We start from the raw sequence: 21,842 nt of genomic DNA, 5'->3' as shown, positions 1-21,842 counted from the left end.
AATGTAAAGCACGCATCTTGTATGCATGAAGATTATGATATAGAAGCAAAAACTATCATCCCAAATGCATATTTTATCTTGCATTCCAAAGCTATTTTCTTTTCAAAGTGGCTGAATCAGGTGAGAGCTAAGTTTGCTTGGACACTCTCTGTAAAATCTCTACAAACCTCATTCTCACGGATGTCTCATTTGACTTGGTTCCCTTCCAGAGGATCGATTCAGCCCTTTTCTGTATGATGATGGTAAAATCATGAGCACAATTGAGTAGCAGATAAAAAGGAAACACTGGAATGTTTATTTGAAGAACTCTGGGGCATCTTTGAAGTGGTTGTGTAGCAATCCTGGGGTACTTACAAGTATTTCTGCTGCTCTATCACTACTTAGAGGGGTTCAGTTGTCTCGAGGACTCGTCCTCTGCCTCCCTATTTGGCCACAGGTTTACAGATAAAGATATTATAGGGAGGCTTTGTGTGACATCTGCAGGTAGACACCAAGGAAGAGTGGGGGCACAGTCTCCTACCCACCAGGTGCACTCTGGCCTTCTCTACTATCTCTTCAGCAATGCACCAAGATTTCTGAATCTCTGTGATTGCCTGATTTCTGTTACTAAAAGAGCTCGCCAGTGACTTCTTACTCCATAGCTTTCCTGTTCCCTCCTGCCATCTTCTGCGCTCCCCTTACCATTACCTCTATTGTTCCCCCCTTCTCTACCTGCCAGTCAAGCCTCAAAAGCAGCCGACTCACAATGCTCTGCCGGTGAAACACTAGCTTGTTGGGGAAGACCAATTGATGCACAAAGCTCCTTTCTCATTCTTCCTTCCTTGACCCCCTTCTTTGGTCTATGCTGGCCCATCTTTTTCATCACTTCTGTCTCCAGTATGACTTTCAGGCAATTAGAGTGTCTTAAAATGCTAAAGAAACAATCAACACTGAAGCTTTTGCAGACGGTGAGTGGTCAATCTGAATACCCCAAGCACCGTTTTGGCAAGGCCTTTTAAAGAGGGAGTTTAGTATAAGAGCACTGATGGAAATGACCAAGGACCACATATACAACGGCCTGTTTGCAAGCGCAAAAGGGCTTTTGGCATGCACAAAGCCCAAACAGCAATTCAGTAACTTGTTACCGAATCGCAATTTGGATGTTGCGATTCAGTATTAGGAAGGGGCTGGTTAAGGGCGTCCCTTCCTCATAGTGACTCACTGTGCAATGTACGAATGTTTTGCTGAAAAAATTCAGTCGCAAAACATTTGCTTTTTACCACGGATTTGGTGGTAACCAATTCGCAAACGGGAAGGGGTCCCCAGGGCACTGCTTCCCCTTTGTGAATGCATGTGAAAACATTTTTTTCAGAGCAGGCAGTGGTCCCACTGTTTCATTTTTTCTTTGAAACACACCCCATTTTCCTTTAAGGAAAACGAGCAGCATTAAAAAAAAAGTGTTGCTTTATTTAAAAGCAAACACAGACATGGTGGTCTCCTGTCCCCAGCAGGCCACCATCCCTATATTTTTTGCAATTCCTAATGGGTTGCAAATTGGAACCCACCTTATGAATATTAATGAGGTAGATCAATTTGCGACCCACTGGGAATTGCAAATGAAACTCAATAGTTTCATACATTTGAATGTATGATTTCCTAATTGTGATACGCATGGAATTGCAATTAGGAACTTGCAGTTTCTAATGTACATACATGTGGCCCTAAACTCCCTCTCCACCATGCTTCACTCTGCTGAGCAGCAGACATCTATACCCAAAGGTAGCGCCAGGAAGGAGCAAGCACGGTGTCACTGAGCAGCAAATGTACTGGAAAGGACGTGATATCTCAGGGACTTAGGGAAGAGACTCATGTAAATCTGCAAAGGGCAGTAGCATGCAAGACAAGAGTAATGCCAGGACAGAACACAGTGTTGCAACATCCACAAAGTTGAAATCATACGGATTGTGCAGCAATAGATTAACATTTTCTTCATCCTGACCATCCTGTCCAGAGCATCTCTTACGGCAAGGAGGCAGAAGCAGGAAACTTAGATTTCTGATGGATACTTCTATCTGCAGATTCCTCACCTGTAGAACAATCCCCAAGCGTCAGACTGGATCCGGAAAACTTCAAAGTAACAACGTCACCGGTGGAGGGTGCTGGACTCAGTCGGCGCTGGAAGTAATATCAGGGGACACCATAAGGACATAAAGTGCATGCCCCGGCACATCAACATCAGTTCCCTTTTTCCGCTCCTTCGACATGGATCCAAAGCTTCACTCTTTGAGGAATTTCCTTACAAAAGAATTGCAGTACCATGTCTCCACCCAATAAATCAGAGTTTAAACCATGTAGGGATTGGGAGGGACAGATGTCTATTATAGACCCCAGTGCTGTCTGTGGTGTTTACTGTCCAAACAAGACTCAAATCCCTGCTCCTCGTGCCTCAGCATGCATCCCAAGGCCATCGAGGAGCAGAAGGCCGAAGTCTTAACGGACCAGGAAAACGATGACTACTGACACAGGAAATGTTCCAGGCACTGTTCTCCCTGTCCTTCTTCATCTTCAGCCAAGAAGGGAAAACATAGGAGGAAAGAGAAAAAGCATTTTGAGGGGTAAGTCTCTGTGTCGCTCTCAGTCTCCCACAGGACCTTTATCCTCAGAACCAGAGCTTGTTGACCTGATGCCAATGGATCTGCTGCGCAGCACTGCTCCTCCATTAAGCCTGGCTCTGAACAGACCTCTATTCCTAGGGCATGTGACACGGGCACTTCTATCTTCCAAACCGCCAACACTGACTTCTGCTTTCCCCGAGTTCCCAGCTACGGGATCGGACCTGGCGTTATTCCCGAATGCAGTGTATTTGATCTCTGCAAAGGCCTCAATGCCACCTGGCACACCCTAAAGCCTAGCCCTATCATGTCTACCACTCTTCTTACCATTTCAGCTGCTGCCTTTTGGGGCCGCAGTGTCACACCCGGTGCCTTCAACACATTGTTTTGATCTGGTGCTCTGCTAATCGGCACTGCAGCGGACGCCAATGACGGCGCCATCCCCAATTCCACCAACTCCACCAATGCCTTCACCTCTTCTTGCTCCAGATAGTGTGCTGCCAGCCCCACAGCCTGACGTCGAGCCCAGCTCCATTCCCACAGAGAAGCCCAGAGCTTACTAGAAGAGGAGGCTTGATAGAGCACACCGTCGTGACATTTTTGGGACAGATTCTAACCCTGTGGAATACTTCGCAATTTGTGACCCGGCTCAGAAAACCCTTTAATTTCAAGGCCTATCTTTAGCCAGTGGTTTAGATAGCTTGCCTGAGCAATCTATTGATTTCCCCACTGGACCACTGTTGGAAATAACCTTTTTTCAGGATTACCCCAAATATTTTCTTTCCTCCTCCTATTTTTTCTGACCTTCTTGATGGCTTTAGGACTCTGGGCCCTTAACCACTTGTAACCAGTGCTAACATGCATGTGCTCTCTCCCTAAAACATGGCGACATTGGCTCATACCCAATTGCCATAATTAATTTACTTATAAGTCCCTATGAATGTGCACTACATGTGCCAAGGGCCTGTAAATTAAACGCTACTAGTGGGCCTGCAGCACTGCTGGTGCCACCCACATAAGTAGCTTCTTAACCATGTCTCAGGCCTGTCACTGCAGGGCCTGTGTGTGCAGTTTACTTTCATTTCGACTTGGCATTTAAAAAAAACTTTTCAAGCCTTAAACTCACCTTTTATTAAAGATAGGTCATCCGTAAGATAAGCCCTAGGTAGGTCTATGGGCAGGGTGCTGTGTAAGTAAAAGGTAGGACATGTACTTTTATGTTTGTCATGTCCTGGTAATGACTAACAGCCTCTTTTGTTTTTCACTACTGTGAGGACTACTCCTCTAATAGGCTAGCACTGGGAATTCCCTTATATACTTTTAAAGGGTAATTCCTAATCAGAAAGGAGTAGCTTTGTTATGTTTGGTATGGTTAGAGTAGTAATGATAAATCCTCCTTACTGGTGAAGTTGGATTTCACATTACTATTTTAGAAATGCCACTTCTAGAAAATTGACATTTCTCTGTGCTTATAACTCTTTGTGCCTGACAGCCTGTCTCCAATTCACACCTGGGCTGGGTGACAGCTGCACTTTGTGCATTCCCTCTAGACAGCCACAACACCAGAGGGGCTGGGTGTGACAGAAGATTATTCTGCATACTGATAGCCTTCCTGGGCAGGAAGGGGGAGAGGTAGCTCACACTTGCATCTGAATAGGTTAATAGGTTGTGTCTGACCCTCACACAAAGGGCTTATTTACCCCCTACTGGTAGTCTGGAACCAGGGCCATACTGAAAGTGATCATTGTGCACTTCAGGGACTTCCTTTGAAGTTACCCCTACATCAAAAGCAATTTTGGGTACAAGTAATACAGCTCTGGCCCTACCAAATTAGTACACTACTGGACTTGGGAAGAACTCGGACTCGGATCCACCCCCTCAGCCTGGGACGACTCCTGGTGGCCAACTGCACTAGGAACACCCCCAACACCCACCGACCACGCACGCAACCTAGGGGTTATCCTCGACTCTACCCTCTCCATGACGAACCAGGTCAATGCCGTCTCCTCCTCCTGCTTCAACACCCTCCGCATGCTTCGCAGGTCTTCAAGTGGATCCCCACAGAAATGAGAAGGGTGGTCACCCAGGCCCTCGTCAGCAGTAGACTAGACTACGGAAACGCACTCTACGCAGGAGCCCCGGCCAAACTCCTGAAACGACTTCAACGCATCCAGAACGCCTCCGCACGCCTGATCCTTGACATCCCTCGCCGAAGCCACATCACACCCCACCTGAGGGACCTGCACTGGCTCCCTGTCAACAAGAGGATTGTGAGAAGTTGGCCTGATGTATGATGTCAATAGTTCTAGTGTACACCTTATATCAGTCCAAACAACCCTTATGGTGATTGGTTGTAAAGTCAACCTTATAGACCAGCTATCCTAGTGGTAGCATGGACAAGAGCAGTCTTAGGCTAAACTCTGAATGGCATGTGAAGCCAGCTGTGATACCATATATAATCCCTTGAATACCAAATGAAAGGACACCACAACAGATATATATATAAAATAAAGTGTATTTATTCTAGACAAACCCTCAGCACTCCTTATGAGATTAGAGGTAAGTACAACACAGTCTTATTTAAGCATACATTAAGTCACACAGGTAAGTAATACAGTTAGGCCCTAGGGGCCACGCAAACCATATACTAAAGAAGTGGTATAAGGACCACTTTCACGGAAATAGGATAGGACTAGGCCTAGGGAATCGCTGGGGCTACACTACACTAGCAACAGTTAGGAAGTGGGAGGCCCACGGGATTCAGGTGCAGAGTGGAAACACTCACACGTAATGCGTAAAAGTCGATAGAATTACTAGCAAGTAGAAATTAACAGTTTAAGGACACTTCTGAAGCAGCTAGAGAGTCGAGACTCGGAAACTAGACCCTAGGATAGTCACTACTCTTGTGAGCACCGAAGTACCCAAGTTACCTAGCCCACGGGCTGCGGGTGCATAGGTGTGAACTTGCGTTGGGTTTCGTCGTGGACTTCTATGGATGCCTGAAGGAAAGTTGCTGACAGGCAGTCAGTGAAGAGTGTCCGGTGGATCCCAAGGCTGGGATCAAGAAGAGGGGATACCTGCAAGCAGAAGGGACAGAGTCAAGGTCACTAGCCAGTGACCACGGGGAACCAGGAAGGAACCAGGCGATGTCGTGAAGATTGCAGGTGAAAGGTGAAGCTTGTCGCTGTGGCCACGGGTACCAGGAGGCGTCGAGGACGACCAGGACCAGGAGGCGAGCTGTCCCACAAAGGCTCTTGCTGTCGGCGGCGTCGAAGTCGAACTAGGACTCACCAAGCCTTGGCAAGCGGAACCCACGAAGAACGGAGGACTTGCTTCTGGTGCAGACCAGGAAGGTCTGGGGTGCTTCTCTTTTGCAAAGAAGCGGGAGCCAGTCTGGAGGAGCCAAACCAGCAGTGAAGATTTCAAGGTGTGTCGTCACAAAGGTCGCTAGCCAACGGGCAAGCAACCGGACAGACGCGGCAAGCAGGAAAATGCAGAAGGGCCCCACGCAGGACTCGTGGAGTGTGGGGGACTGATCTTCGGTGCAGATGGTGCTTGGGGTTGGGGCTTCTCAATCCCCGGTGCACAACTTCGAGGGTGCCTCAGAAGCTGCGCTGGAAGATACTCGCCACTTTTCCCAGGTAGCCGGTCCCACGTCTCTCGTCGCCTCCACGGATCTCAGCTCGGCTGTGGATGTGGATCAGGGTCGGAGAAGTCTGGAAGTCAAGGCTCTGGTCGGGCTCTGCAGTCGGTCCCTCGTAGAACTTCAGCAAAGCAAAGGGTAGTCTCTTGATGGTGCCTGTTTGCAAAGGGTAGCCACTCCTTGGCCACAAGGGAGATTCTTCAGTCTTCTTCTTTCGTCGAATGTCGAAGGTCCAGAGTTTCTGTTCAAGTTGCAGGTTCAGGATAATCTAATCTCCTGGGGCCCAGCTACCACTCTTATACTAATCTGGGGGGCTGGGTTACCTGCTAGGTCACGCCTTATGGGTGTGACCTGGGAGGGGGGTGGTTACACCCCCTTCTCTTTGTCCAGTTTCGCGCCAGGACTGGGGCTGGAGTGCCCCAGCACCGGTTTGAACTGGACTATGCATGGGACACCTTGTGTGCCCCAGGCATGTCTCATTCCTTTCAGCCCTCCCTGCCCCAATACACTAAAGTCTGTCTGGAGAGGTGCTAGCACCTCCCCAAGGCAGGAAACCTATTGTCCAAGCCTCCCTTGCCGGGATCACTCCCAGCAGCAGGAGGTCAGACTCGTGTCTGTGGCAGCAGCATCCATTTTGTGATGCTGGGGCTCTGGTTAACTTTAACCGGGTAAGTAGGTTACAACATGTCTTCTCCCTCTAGAAGGGAGGGATAATATCCTCATCCCCAGAAATGGGATGGGGGTATTATTCCAAAGTGTTAGACACCTTACACGACATGTTTTGATAAAGCCAAACCATAGTTACCATAACCGTTTAAGATTATAAGGTACTTTAAGAGTATATGGTAGGCTATCTCATAGAACAGCTATAAGGACATGGTTCCGAAAGCTGCAGACGGGCTCAGCTCCTGCTAGAGCACCATCTCACATGTTACCAAGCGCTCTGCCTCCAGGATTGTTAAGGCCTGCCATAGGAGTGGCTAATAGGTACACATGTGTCTATATGTAAGTTAGGTATAGGAATACTACACCTAAGCAAGGAGTGATTACACGACCTTGCCCCAGCTGAGTGATCAGCCAGTTGTGTCATAATGGAAGGCCAGGCCAGGGGTGGCATAATACATGCTGCAGCCCCTGGTAGGCCTAGGGTACACCTATGCCCTGGGTACCTAAGGTACACTGTACAGGGGCCATTAAGGTGATCCTATCCAAATGGGTTATGCACCTAAAGTACATAGTATCAATTTAGAGAGAGAACAGCAGGGCTGTGGGTCTGATTAGCAGGCCCACAGCCACATCTAAGTCGAAAACCAGTAAAGCAAAAGCAAAAAGTGGGGGTGAACATAGAAAGCAGACCCTACTCTCATCTACAAGGATAACCTTCAAACTCCTCACCCACGCACACAAGGCACTCTACAACACCAGACCAACATACCTCAACAGCCGACTCAGCCTCTACACCCCCACCCATCAGCTCCGTTCCGCAGACCGTACCCTCTCCCCCGTCCCCCGCATCTGAAGAGTGACCGCCGCCGGCAGATCATTCTCCCACCTCGCCGCCGAGACATAGAACACCCTCCCCATCCGCCTACGGCAGACCAAAGACCTCCTGACCTTCAGAAGACTTCTCAAGGCCTGGCTCTTTGAACAGTAGCAGCTTCCCCCTCCCCCTAGTGCCTTGAGACCCTCACGGGTAAGTAGTGCGCTTTACAAATGCTAAAAGATTGATTGGAGTAAAGACTGCTGTTAGGATTGCTACTTTGCTGTGACTGACTTTTCTGAGGAACTGCTTGTTTGCTTTGCTGAGCTGGCCTACTGCCTGCTGATCTCTGCCCTCCTGAGGACAATCACTGCACCCAGAGTGACTCCAAGGGTGTTCTGGTTTGCCCCCTGTTCAAGAAATCTCAGGGCCATCAAAGATTTCGCCTTCTTGCCACTGCCACGAGACTCTGTCATTTGTGAGTCCAGCAGCTGGCTGTTGACAAAGGTCAGAGCGTGTCTGATCGCCAGCCCTGCTATGAGCAGAACAACGCACTTTTCACCTATTGCAGATTAATTGCTTTGCCGTTTCCAGGGTTAGCGCTTTACTGCTGGTTTGTGCTGCAGCCCGGGGAAGGAGTTCTGTGATCATTGCCCTTCCCAACGCCTGACCAACTCTTACTGTACCACATGGCCATGGTACCTAGAGGCGTCACCAAGGCGCATGGCTCGTCAGCTGTCTATGCCTATAGGAGCCACAAGATCCTCACCTGCCGCTTCCTTGGAGAAAGAAGCATCAATGACGCAGGCTCTGCCTACGAGGCTTGCCGATATTTTCTCAGTAACCGTCTCTGTGGTGTGACACCAGCGCTTGGGCTTGGCACAGAGCAGTCAGGCTTAACTTAAGAGGCAATGTCTATAGTATTTGTGCAACACACACAGTAACACAATGAAAACACCTCAAAAAGACTCCATATAGGTTTATTAAAAAAAGGTTATATTATAAATCCACTGAGTCCAAACTGGCAAAAATACTGTGTTTTCTTTTTATTTAGGAAGATCAGTTAAAAACTATTAAAATCTAATGTACACTGTGCAAGATATGTGAATTCAAAATTAGAAGTTAACACAGTGCTAGCAGAGCACTGGTGTCTAGTGAGCTAGGTGCAGTCCTGTTAGATTTACTCTGACTAGGGTAGTGATCCCTACTTGGACAGAGTGCAAACGTCTGCCAACTAGAGACCCCATTTCTCACAACCCCCAACGCCAGAAGTTGTTTTGTTGCACAAGATCATGTTAAAGGGGGCAGAGGTTTTAGACTTGCAGTTGCCAACGACTGAAACAAAGACTAACGTCCTCACTGAGGTTCTCCTGCCCTCATCGATGACTTTGAAAAACTTGCTGCCTTTCAATGAGGCATTGCTGGAACCCATCTAAGCAGCTTGAGAGACGCTTCCCTCTACTCCAGTGGTCAATTGCATCATGGCCAGCCATTATCGTTCTACTCCGGTGATCCAGTTCTCCTTTTTACACACCCTTCTCCCGAGAGGCATCCAATCTTTCTGTCCAGGCACCCAGTCGGCGGTGTCTTCGCTACAGCCCTCTCTGATAGGGAGTTGAAACATCTGGAGGATTGGGGTAAGAAGGCCTTTTCTGCAGGGAGTGTGGCTTTGAATTTCCTTAATGCCAATTGCCTTCTTGCTTGCTACAACCACGCCTTGTGAGACATAGTTCAAATGTTTCTTCCGCATGTCTCTGCCAACATGAAAGATTACTTTCGGGAGTTGATCGCAGATGCCAAGATTGCCTCCTGGCATATTACCGAATCTGGGGTGGACACCGCAGACTCCGTCACACGAGCCAGGGGTACCTCTGTGATGGTACGGCTTCACGCCTGACTTAGAATGTCCAATTTCTTATCTGCTGTGTGTGCTTGTTTGGAGACAAGATTGACTCAGTGCTGGAGTGGTTTAATGGCTGCAAAGCTACGGCCAGAGCCATGAGCCTTCAACTACAAGGAATTCCCATCTTTTTGCTACTTTTGTGGCTTCGGGCAAGGCTTCTTCTTTTGGTCCCGGCAGTACACACCAGCGCTCCAGCAGCAGGAGATTCCTCTTGTCCGACAATATAGAGGAAGTGATAGAGGAAAAGGTTGTGGATCCACTTTGCAGCCCTCCTCCCCTTTCTCTTCTTCCTCCCCGCACTACAAGGAAAGCATGCCTAGTTTCCTTCCCCAATCCGACACCAAGCTTGGAGGAGGACAGGTGTCCTGCTTTGGTCTGGCCTGGAAGGCCATTACTGTGAAACATTGGGTCCTTCAAATCATAAAAAGGGGTCTACACCCTTCCCTTTCTTCAGGTTCTGCCCCCCTCGCACAATTCGACCCCTCCTTCTTCTCCCCCTCCAGGCCATTTGCCAATGTGGAGGGGGCAGCTTTTCTACTCAAAAAAAGCAGTGGAGTTGGTGCCAGAGAAGGAAAATGGCCAGGGTTGTTACCCATGTGACTTCCTTTCTCACCATTTGGTGGATCATTTATTGTTAGTGGTTGAGCAATTTGGCTTCAGACCAGGCCATGACACAGAGACTGCTCTACTCTGTGCCACTGATGAAATTTGTAGGATGGTCAACGGTGGCCTGTTGGTGGTGCTTGTCATTCTCAATCTGTCATCGGCTTTGGCACGGTGAACCACTACACCCTGCTCACAAAATTAGCTTCTGTAGGTGTTGGTGGTCCCGTGTCAAAATGGCTAAAATCATACTTACAAGACCGCTACCAGGCTGTGGCTCTGCCTCCCTTCTGTTCTAGTTTCAGAAATATTTTACATTGAGTCCCACAGGGCTCTTCACTCAGTCCAAGTTTGTTTAATGTCTGTATCAAGCAACTGACCTCGCTTATTAAAACCCATAAGATCACTGTAATCAACTATTCAGATGATAATCAGTTGATTCTATCACTTAACAACAATTAGTCTGACACTGTCAGTAACTTTCAGGCCTGTATAACGTACATCTCAAATTGGATGAGTGCAAATTCACTGAAACTAAACAGAGGTAAAACAGAGCTTCTTTTTTATTCTCCTAGTCAGGTCCTGGTGCCTCTGCCTTTGAATTTCTGGCTTCTCTCTATGGAGACTCCTATCAGCTTCTCAGAGAAGGTCCGGAACCTTGGAGTTACTTTAGATGAACACTTCTCTCTCGAAAAGCATGTTAATGGAGTAGTAGGGGTTTGCTTTGCACTTCTTTGGAGCATCAGAAAGGTCTTTCTAATGTTACCTACTCAATCCAAGTCTTCTAATTGCTAGGTGTGTAGTGCTTAGCATTCTGGAGTACTGTAATGCCCTTCTCTTGGGAGCCCCAATCTATTTGATCAAGAGATTGGACAGAGTTCAGGTTACTACAGCCAAATTGACTCTGAATAGATTGCGGAATTCTTCTTCCTCCAGTGCTCTCTACAAGGACCTTCATTGGTTACCCATCGAGCAAAGGATCTTCTTTAAATTGCTTTGTATTGTATTTAAAGCCCTCCCGAATAAACTTCCTAAGTCATTACAGACCAGACTAGGGAAATATGCCCCAGGAAGATCGCTATGTTCAGCTACAGCCAATCTTGTTCAAGAATACAGACTCAGCAGGATGCGTCAAGGGGGACGAGCCTTCTCTCTCAAAGCTGTTCATGCTTTGAATAAGCTCCCGCCTCAACTAAGATCTCAGGCTGACTTACTTAATTTCAGGAAAGCCCTCAAGACCTGGCTCTTCCCAAAATTATATTGATGAGACAATAAGTACCACCCACCCACCCACACACACTTTTTCCCTATTATTTCGCCCCTTGCTTCTTACCATGACTTTAACAATTTTTAGCGCCAGGATACCAGTCTGGTCACAGTGTGTTTTATAAAACAAATTTAAAAAGTGCCCAAGAAGGACACTCGACCTACAGGATACATTCTTCCACATCCCTATCCTGTGGTAGCACAGGGAGTACTTACAATCTGTGGTGGGTTCTATGCCAATTTGTGGTACTACCCATTGTTTTGACATTGGCACCGTGAGTCTTCGTCAAGGTGATGGGAGTGGTAGCGGCCCATGTCATACGGTCAGGCATCACCATTTTCCTGTACCTCTGGATCCTCAGTGCCAGCTCGCTGGAGATGGTGTTGTACCATCTGTAGATGACAGCATTTCTGTTGTTTGACCTGAGCGTTTCGATGAACAAGCCCAAATCAGTCCCAGTTTTGAGAGTCCTGTTTTTTTTAGGTCTGCTGGCTTCCTGTATCCTCCTAGTCAAGCATGTGTGCTTGCACATGAAGGCCTTACAGTGGTGACTCCACCGGCAGGGGCTCCAATACAGGGTAGACCTGTCAGACTCCATCATGATCTCCCCCAGCACTGTAACGGAAGTGGCTTGTTGGGGGAAAGAGGTGAACCTAACTCATGGGATGCCTTCACTCCCCTCCAGCAGTGACTACAGTAATGACACATGCCTCCATCCTAGGGTGGGGAGCCCATCTGGAGATCAGGGGCCTCTGATGTCCGGAAGAACAGGTTCTTCACATCAACCTGCTGAAAACTGCGGGCGATTTGGAAGGCCCTCAAGGCCTTCCACCCCTCTATTGTGGATCAGCCCAACCAGACCCTGACAGCTAACACAACAGCTATGTGGTATGTGAGCAAGGAAGGAGGAGCAGGTTCTCAGCTCCTTTGCCAGGAGACATTGAGATTGTGGTCTTGGACACACTGTCAAGGCATCTGGCTCACCACCAATCACCTAACGGGGTTTCTGAATGTCAGAATCAAATAGCCTGAGCCAGCTGAAAATGTGCAGTGCAAACAGGTCTGCATCCTCCAGTATACGTTGAGGGGAGCTTTGGGGGACCCTCTTAAGTTGAGATGGAAGTTTCAACTGAGTTGCGCGTTGCCACCCATACCTTTGATTTCTCAAGTTCTAAGATTCACCAGGCCCAAGTTATTCTCATTGCCCTTGACTGTCCGAGAAGGGTCTGGTATGAGGACCTTCTGCACTTCTCCACATGTCCCCCGCTTTGCCTTCCACTTAGGCTTGACCTTCTCTCCCAGTTAGGGAGGATGGCCCTGCACCCCAATCTCCGAGACCACCACTGACATGCTTGGAGACTGAGCAGGGACAACCGAGCTCCTTTCAGCTGCCACCAGAGGTGGTTGGCGTCATCTTGTCTACGTGTCGCCCCTCCACTAAGTCTGCTTGTTCCAACAAATGGGACAACATTGTTCCATGGTGTGTAGGTAATGGTGTGGATCCCTTGCAAGCCAAATTATCTAAATTGCTGCAATCTGTGCTTTCCCTTGCTCTGAGGGGATGTGCCTTGGCACTGCGAAGGGTAATTTAGCCACAATGTCTGCTTTGCTCTGTCTGCCAGATCAGCCATTCTTGTTAAAATCCCTGTTGTCATGTTTTTTCTTAAGAGCCTGGTCAGTCTTTTCATCCATCCCTCATTGTCGTTCCTCAATGTCACTTAGATATGGTTCTTACCTTTTTGATGGGGGATCTGTATGAGCCCCTTTACAGTTGTACTCTTCTTATGTTAACCCTCAATCCCCAGGCCTTGATCTTCCATACTGGTGCACCGTCCTGCTTCCTCACCATTTTCCTGAGTGCTTTTCTTGCTTTTGCCTCGTTTTTTATTTTTTCTCCTTCCTTTCCCCCCATTTTTTCTTAGTGCTTTTCCTGCTTTTTCCTTGTTTTTTACTGCTTTCATCCCCTTTTTCTGAGTGCTGTTCCTGCTTTTGCATAGTTTATACTGCTTTCTCCTTCGTTTCCCCCTGTTTTTCTGAGTGCTTTTCCTGCTGTTGCCTAATTTTTTACTGCTTTCTCCTTCCTTTCTCCCTTTTTTTCTGAGTGCTTTCGCCTCCTTTTCCCTCGTTTATCACTGCTTCTCCTTGTTTTTCTCCCTCATTTGCCACACCCGCCTGCTGCCTGTTTTCCCACCTCCTGCCTATCCCCGCCCTCCGCCTCCCAATGCCTCTCCCTCCTCCGAGGACCTACTTAATGGAGGCCGCAGCACAACCCCTATTGAGCAGGCCCTAAGCCAAGCTCTCCCATGCTGCTTCCTGCTTCCTCCTTGTTTTTCTGAGTGTTTTCTCCTGCTTTTGCCTTTTTTTTCTCTTTTCTCCTTCTTCCCCCCACCCGTTTTTCTGAGTGCTTTCTTCTTCCTCTCACTGCTTTCTCCGCGAAACAGCTAGCAACACCAGCACCTTGAGACCCTCACAGGTGATTTGCTGTGCTTTATAAATCCTGATTGATTGATTGATTGATTGATTGATTGATTTATTGATTGATTGAAAACTGTGTTTTTGGTTGCTATCACTTCTGCTAGAAGGGTAATTGAGTTGCAGGCCCTTAGCTGTCGCCCTCATTTTACTGCCTTCTTTCCAGATAAGTTGGTGTTGTGAAGCAGGGCTGGTTTCGTCCGTAAGATAGTCACTCCTTTCCATCTTGCCCAATCCATCACTCTTCGGACCTTCTATCCTCCACCTCATCCTACTAAAGGAAGAGTGGTTACATCGGTTGAACCCTCAGTGGGTGGTTAATTACTACCTGGAACAAAACAAGGATTTCCGATCGGATTACCAGCTGTTTGTTGGCTACCCTGGCACCAAAAAGGGTAAAATGGTACAGAAGAGGACTCTGGCTCTGTGGATCACCCTCTGTATCAAAGCCTGCTATGCCTCAACCCAGATAAAGCCTCCTGAAGGAATCAGGACCCATTCCACCAAGGCTAAATCAACCACTTCCGCTCTTGCTCGAGGTGTTCTGATTGCTAAGCATTACTGTCTGGCTGCAGAGGAGCGCAGGGATGTGCACTTTGCCAGGCCCGCCTTGCAGGATTTCATTGTCTGCGCAGGGTATTGCTGGGAAATGTGTTCTACAGGAGAGGAATCTGCAGATAGAAGTCTCCATCAGAAAAAAATGTTACTTACCTGCAGTAATGATTTTTCTGGTGGATGCTCTATCTACGTGCAGATTACTCACGACCCGCCTCCCCAATTGGTGGATTATTTATAGAGAAAGTTAATAAGATCCCATGTTGCAGTGTTTTGGTACTGCATTCCTTCATCAATGCTAATCTGTCCTCTCGCCTCAAATCCTTGGAAAATACAGAGGGAAACTGATATCTATGTGCCAGATGGCCTCAGTGGTGTCGCCTAACGTCACCTCCGGTGCCACCTGATTCCAGTGCCCAATCCCAGTGACCTTGTTGCTTTGTTTTCTGGATCCAGTCTGATGCCTAGGGAGCGTTCTACAGGTGAGGAATCTGCAGGTAGATAGAGTATCTACCAGAAAGATTGCTACCACAGGTAAGTAACTTTTTTGTCTTTGTGTTTATCAGGTCTATGGTGTTATTTGTAATGCTAGATCTATCATTGGACTTTAACTCCATACAGTGCCGCCTCACCCCATCCCCTAGCACTGTGCTCCTTTGCCTACCTCCTCACGCTGTTACTCAATGCACACCATCAAGTACCTAAGAGGGTAATATAGAACCTTGTGTGCTGATTGACTGAGACATCTTTCCTTTATTTTTTGTAAATACAAATATTATGATGGTTCCTTTTTTACAAGTGGATGTGGTAGTAAGTTTTCAAGAATACTACTGCACCTCTTCCAGGATGCAGTCAGAACCAGTAGTATACAGTTCACATTACTGGGTGAGTCACACTTGACTAGATCCATTGATTCAAATTCACTCTCCTTCCATCCATAATGTCCCGGGCCCTAGGCCTGACCCTATGTATATCCGTAAGTTCCTCATGTTGGCCAGGCCCTTGCTTTTGAATTTTTCTTTTCTCGCTGCCCGATTGAATGCTGAACATGTGGTCAGCATATCAGCATCTGCAAGCCGGAAGGTTGTTGAATATCAGTAACCGTTCCTTCCACTGGCAGCCCGGGTACTCCCCAAGAATGGAAAGCCCCACATCATTGGGTTCTGCTCTTTATAAGGAGGAACTAACAGACGGGCAACCTGTCTGGTAGGGACAATCTGAACTGCATTCACTTTAATCAATCAATCAAAAGGCAGTTCGAAAGCGCACAGATGCTTCAGGCGAAGCGTCCCAGCGCTCAGTGCTCAAAAGACTGATATCAGGCGGTATCTATGTTATAGGTTAGTCAGAGTCTAACAGAAACGTTTTTAGGTCTCTTTTGAAAAAGGAGATAGACGGTGCCCTGTGGAGATTAACAGGCAGGACATTCCATAGTCTGGCTGTTAGGACGGTAAAGGAACTGCCTTCGCGTCGAACTTTAAAAAATGTAGGGACCTGCATCAGGCAAGGTTCCCTCGTGCCATGCGCTAAAGTAGGAGTCTCTTAACCTGGCTGGGTGGGATGTCGTCTCGCGAGGATCTGTTTGGACCAATGGAAATAATAGTGACGATGACCCTGATCAAGATTATATGTACAGGTAAGAAATGTTCCTTCATTATTCCTACTCTTCACTGTATCAGCTTTTGGACACCAAAAGGCCAAAGTTTGTATAACATGAGCCCTCAGGACGCCTGAGGTCACTCCCTAACCTCAGAAATGACCTGGGTTGCCATTCCTCTAGACAGGCCCTAGACGTGAAAGAATGAAGGAATGAGCGGAGTTGTTCTCACGTGTTTTTTTTTAAATTTTCAGGTCCTTCCCCAATAACTACTGGGACAAGTTTGTCAAGCGAAAGGTAAGTGCTGTACGGCAGCTCCTGTGGCTGCTCATGGAAGTTTCAACCTAATGCAGCCTACGGGGAGGAGGGGGGATGTCTGTGTATGTATAACCCATGCTGTGAGGACCAGATCAGTCCTCATAGCGTGGGCAAACCCTGACAGAATCAAACACGATCTTTGTGAGGACCGGTGCGTTATGAGAGACTGTCCCCATAGTGTTCAGGTACTTAGGAGCGAGTGTTTTAAAAAACGAAAACTACAGTTATATTTGCCTTGGTCCTCTTTATAACCTACCTCAGTATCAAAGCGCGCGTGGAGTTAGAATAGTAAATACACACTTCATTATGGTCAATGGTTGGTCCTTATAATGTTAAGTATGAAGTGTGGGGGTGTGTGTTTTATATACGTATTTGTGGTGGCTGATTTATTTCAAGTCAGATAACACTTAGATGTTGTTCAGTTCAGTTCACAGCCTATCACCAAGGCTTTCCTCTGCTGAACTGCCCATTTCTCTTTCTGGACTACTCATCCACGCTACCCATACCACATCCTTGACAACAGAACCCATAAAAGTTATTTCAAAAGCACTACCAGTGCCTTTGCCACACACTAGAACAGCTCTCTCAAAGACTTACCTCTTCCTTCATCTACACTAGCCATAAAACGTACTCCAACAGCTATATCTGTTCATCCCTCTCTACTATGTATTCCTCTTCCACAACCTTACACATAAAACTAACTACCACAGTACTAACAGTTTGGTTACCACTTCTTGCCACTGCAGAATTAATGTATTCATCCTTCAAAAACACTTTCTATAGTGACAGTACTTTTTTCCAGTGTACCACTTTCTCTTGTTGCACTACATCGACCTCCTGTCACACTCACTGAGAGCCTGAGGCTGGTGATAACTGGATAATGTCTGATTTGGAAAGGAAGTGGTAAGTCTGGAGGAAACTGAACCAGAGGAATATTCTCCACCTAACTGTTTGGTGTAGAAATCCCCCAGTAGATTCCCTTCTGGATTGGGCGATGTTGAGTTCTCCTTCAAGCACTCTTGTTCGATAGTCATAAGCCCTGAATAGTCCACCCAATTGTGGGATCCTGGAGCATTGTTTTGAGAAAAAAATACCTTTTTTGGGAAAAGCAGTTTTTAATGTTAAAAAACACAAGAATGTTGGTATCCCATCGGCATGCAAATATGGTAGATTTTGTTTACATTTTCTTTAAAAAAGAAGCAAATTTTACTTTAGAAAATAATAATGTTTAAAAGAGGCTCTACAAACATCTTGCTATCACCAGAAGACATGTTTAAAGCATCTCTTAACTCTCACCTCTTCACACCCTCTCTAGTCTGCCTCTGTGCCTAGCGGCAGCTCCTACTGAATGCCCGAGGCCTCTCTGGCCCGCGCCCCTCCCCCAGGATCCTATCTCCCTGTTAAAGAGTGTGTCGCACTGCACTGATTTGTTTTATCTCAATTTACGTTGTATTTGAAAGCAGGCCTCTGAGTGCATGCAGCCTATTTGCAAGGCCTGCTAGTAATGGAGCGGGGATGCTTTTCATCATTCGGGAGCACTCGCTGTCCCTGAGCTCCGTGTATCCACAGGGGGCCGTGCATGCCTGACAGCCGCGCTCTGCCAATCAGCCGGGGCCGCGAGCTCGTCTCCATCGAGGATACAAAGCATGTATCCGTCTGCGGCCTGGTTCACTGCCGGCACCGGCATCACCCTGCTGTCCCCAGGCGCCCCGCTCCACCCTTGCCTTACCGTTTAGCACCGAGATGGAGGGAGTGAATGGGGCCCGGGGCCAGTGGGGGTCTGATCTGACAGTGTCTGCTTCCTCCCCCCTCCTGCCAGGTCATTAACAAGTACGGCGATCTGTACGGAGCCGAGCGGATTGCAGAACTCCTGGGACTGGACAAAAATGCCCTGGACTTCAGCCCAGTGGAGGAGACGAAGCCGGAGGAAGGATCTCTCGTTTCATGGTATGAGCTGGTCATTCATTGTAACGCAACATAGCACCAGAACGAGCAGGAGGAAGCGTGCCAGGGGCAAGAAAGTATCATCTCAAACAAGCATTGGCAAACCCAACAGGTTTTGCCTATGCAAGAGCTCTTGGCTTTGTCAAGGTGTTTTAGCCACGTTGTACACATCATTGTGGCTGCTTTTCAGCATGGCTAAAAGAGGGTGGGGTGGGGTAGTTTGGTGTAGAGTAGAGTGGGGGTAGAGTGGGGTGGAGTGGGGTAGATTAGAGTGGGGAGGGGTATATTGGAGTGGGGTAGATGGGGTAAGGTATATTGGGGTAGAGTGGAGTGGGATATATTGGGGTAGTTTCATAGAATGGGGAAGAGTGGATTGGGGTAGATTGGAGTGGTGTAGATCAGAATGGGGTAGATTGGATGTCTTATAGTAGGGTCGCATGGAATGGAGTACGGGTAGATTGGGGTAGTTTGGAGCATGGCAGATTGGGGAAAGATAGTTTGGGGTAGAGTGGGTTGGGACAGATTGGAGTGGGGTGGAGTAGGTTAGATTGGATTGCAGTGGAGGAGATTTGAGTGTTGTGTGGTAGATTAGAGTGGATTGGGGTAGAGTGGAATGGAGTGTGGGCGAATGGGGTAGAGTAGAGTGGGGTAGATTAGGTGGATTTTAAGTGAGTAGATTGGAGTAGAGTAAGGTGGAGTGGATTTGGAAAGATTGCAGTGGAGTCGAGACTGGAGTGGCGTGAGGGATTGGGAAGAGTGGATTGGGTTGGGGCATATTGGAGTGAGGAGGAGTAGGTCTGATTGGATTGGAGGGAAGAGAAATAATAAGCACAGTCCAAAATTATTAGTCCACATGAAAAAGTGCTATGCCCATTATAACATGTAACACTAGAATGTGCAAAATTATCACAGATATCCATGGGAAAGGTACGCATAAAACAGGTAACGAGAAGCCACTGCATTATAATCAGAGGTCACAGGTCCCTGTTATCATCACAGGTAACAGTACAACATATAATATAATAACTGGGTGGCCTCTTCTAAGCACTTTTTGAGGGCACTACCATGTCATCACATCTGCAACGCTAAGAGTACTGTGCTTGTCTGTGTTCCCAGGTTAAGCTCCATCGACATGAAGTATCACATATGGAAACTGGGGGTCGTATTCACTGATAATGTAAGTATTTTTTGCCTTGCACAACATAAGTTTACATATTCAACTTGTTCTCTGAGTTGTCACTGGACATTACTACTATGAGCAAGTGAGAACATGGAACGAACCAGAAATCACACACTGAATCGTATGTAGACATCGATCTGTCCTCTTTTGCCCTGTTTGTCAAACTTTCTTTGCCTCTTTGCTCTTTCTGTTCATTTCTCTGCACAGTGATTGGAAAAGCTGACATCAATGGATCAAAAAGCGACATAGCTATGAACACTTTGCTGCCATAAGCCAATTAGCCCTGTGGTAACTTCTCTGACACCTCCTGCTTCAATAAAAAAAAGTCAAAAGGATCATGAGGTCCAGCTTTCCTAGTCTGTATTCATAATGAGTTTTTGCCGTTCCGCTCTACATGAGGGTTCTGTCCTCCCTGAGCTCGCCTTAGGACACCTGCGTTATTATTTGCCAGGTGTACTACCCCAGTCAAACTCTCTACCTGCCACTGTCCCTAGAGTGGGTCACGCTCAGCAGGCGCCTGGAGCCAGCAGTGAGAACCCTCCCATGGAACTTCCCCCCCCCCCCCCTCCCCAAATCTCACTGGGTACGTGATAACATGATAAAGATAAGAGTTGTGGAATTTCACTGACAGCCTGAGGGCCTTATCCTGAGCCTCTCATGCCTCTTCACAGTGCCAGAATAAAGTCAAATCCTATAGGGACATCTTACCTTGCTGATTCTGACAAGCCTGTTTTCTTGGCTGTGGTTTTGCTAGATTGTAGGTAGAGACAGTGTGATTCTCGTTCATCCATTCATGCGCATCACTAATCAGATGACAAGGCATTAAGACAGTCATAGTTACTCCTGACATTTACCCAAGCTTTGTTGAATATCTCCACTTCCACATTCAGAGCACTAGGCAGAAATCACATAACATTAACACAGACCTTGGCAGCACCCATATGAGAACGACCAGACCCCAAATGAGTACTCATAAGAATTTTGATTCCAGGGCAGCCATGTCATCTGGACATGCCATAGGAACGCATGGTGTGTGACCAGATACCTAGGGCTCAGAGCAACCAGATGCTCAGGCCTACAGGACCACCATCTAATCATGCCATATCTTAACAAATGGATTTCGCTCGCCCTTTTAGGAGAGGGATTTTAAAGCCCAGGTTCTCGGAGCCAGGGCTGAGACTTATGCAAGGGTGCTTAAGGAAGTCTCACAGAGCTCTGTCTGGGAGTCCGGATGCACCTTCTCGTGCCTGTGAAGCAGGCGGCCCTCTCGGGCCCGCACACCCCATCCGGGGCTCTTTGCCACATCTCTTACCTCATTTGCTCTTTTTTCTGCCCATTTTATTTGCCTTTTAACTCTTTGTGCTAATTTTCTATAGCCTATTTTGGTTGTTCTCTGCCCTTTTCATGTGCCTCTCTTACTTTCTCTCTTGGGCCTCAGCCTGCTCTATTTTCTTCCCTTCATAGGAAGCTAAAAAGTACACACGTGCACCCTCCACTTCCTATGCCCTTTCCATACCCTCCTCCCCCCTCTCAGCACCTATTTAATGGTGGCCACAACCCATCTGCACCTGTCCATGAACCATCTGCCCCCAGCACCAGGAATCCTGGTCCTCCTCCCACCATCCACTACTCCGCTGCAATCCTTTTGTGCTCTCAACCTCAGCCACTGCTGACTGCACTGATGCTCATGGAAACCTGGCTGAACTCCACAAACACGCCCTGGACCTGCTGTTCCTCATGGAAACCAAGCTGAACCTGGCATCAGTGCCCAACATTGCTAAAGCTGTCCCCATTGGGTAAACAATCGTTAGTTAGAACTAGCAGCACAAGCCCAGAGGCCTTCAACTCCAAGGATGCCATCAGCTGCCCCACGTCCACGGACACACCCACCAGCATCGTGGAACACTTCACATTCAAACTGCTCATTACAGCCAACTTCACCCTAAGAAGAACCCCTATCTACAGACCTCTAGCACCCTAAGAAGAACCTTTATTTACAGACTTCCAGGACCACGCACCAACTTCACCAGCACCATCACAGACTTTACTGCACCCCTCATCATTGACTCCAGCAACCTTCTTCCTCTTTGAACTTTCACCTGGAAGACCCTGCTGACCCAAACTCAACAGTTGTTCTAGAAATCCTCAGCCTCACCCAATGTGTGACTGAACACACAGGGCCATATTCTCAAGGAGCTATCGCCGAGTTAATGGCACTTTATCGCAGCCAAAGTCACGATAAATATATCACCCCATTCACAAGCTGGTGCTAACAGCCCATATCACCAG

At 47.6% G+C, this 21,842-nt stretch overlaps 1 protein-coding gene across 4 annotated transcripts in view; it reads left to right on the top strand.

The window, feature by feature from the left end:
* RYR3 (ryanodine receptor 3) overlaps positions 1 to 21,842 on the top strand; it is a 2,047,168-nt gene that overhangs the window by 1,876,766 nt on the left and 148,560 nt on the right. For all 4 annotated transcript variants that reach the window (XM_085627314.1, XM_085627313.1, XM_085627312.1 and 1 more), the window contains 3 exons: positions 16,366 to 16,408; positions 18,249 to 18,376; positions 19,490 to 19,550. In XM_085627314.1, coding sequence (XP_085483440.1) covers positions 16,366 to 16,408; positions 18,249 to 18,376; positions 19,490 to 19,550 — 232 coding nt within the window. The remainder of the gene's footprint in view (positions 1 to 16,365; positions 16,409 to 18,248; positions 18,377 to 19,489; positions 19,551 to 21,842) is intronic.

The sequence above is a fragment of the Triturus cristatus genome, chromosome 9 (genome assembly GCF_964204655.1).
Source record: "Triturus cristatus chromosome 9, aTriCri1.1, whole genome shotgun sequence".
Lineage (NCBI taxonomy): Eukaryota > Metazoa > Chordata > Amphibia > Caudata > Salamandridae > Triturus > Triturus cristatus.
Note: the sequence above shows the minus strand (reverse complement) of the source record. Positions and strands in the feature narration are given on the sequence as shown.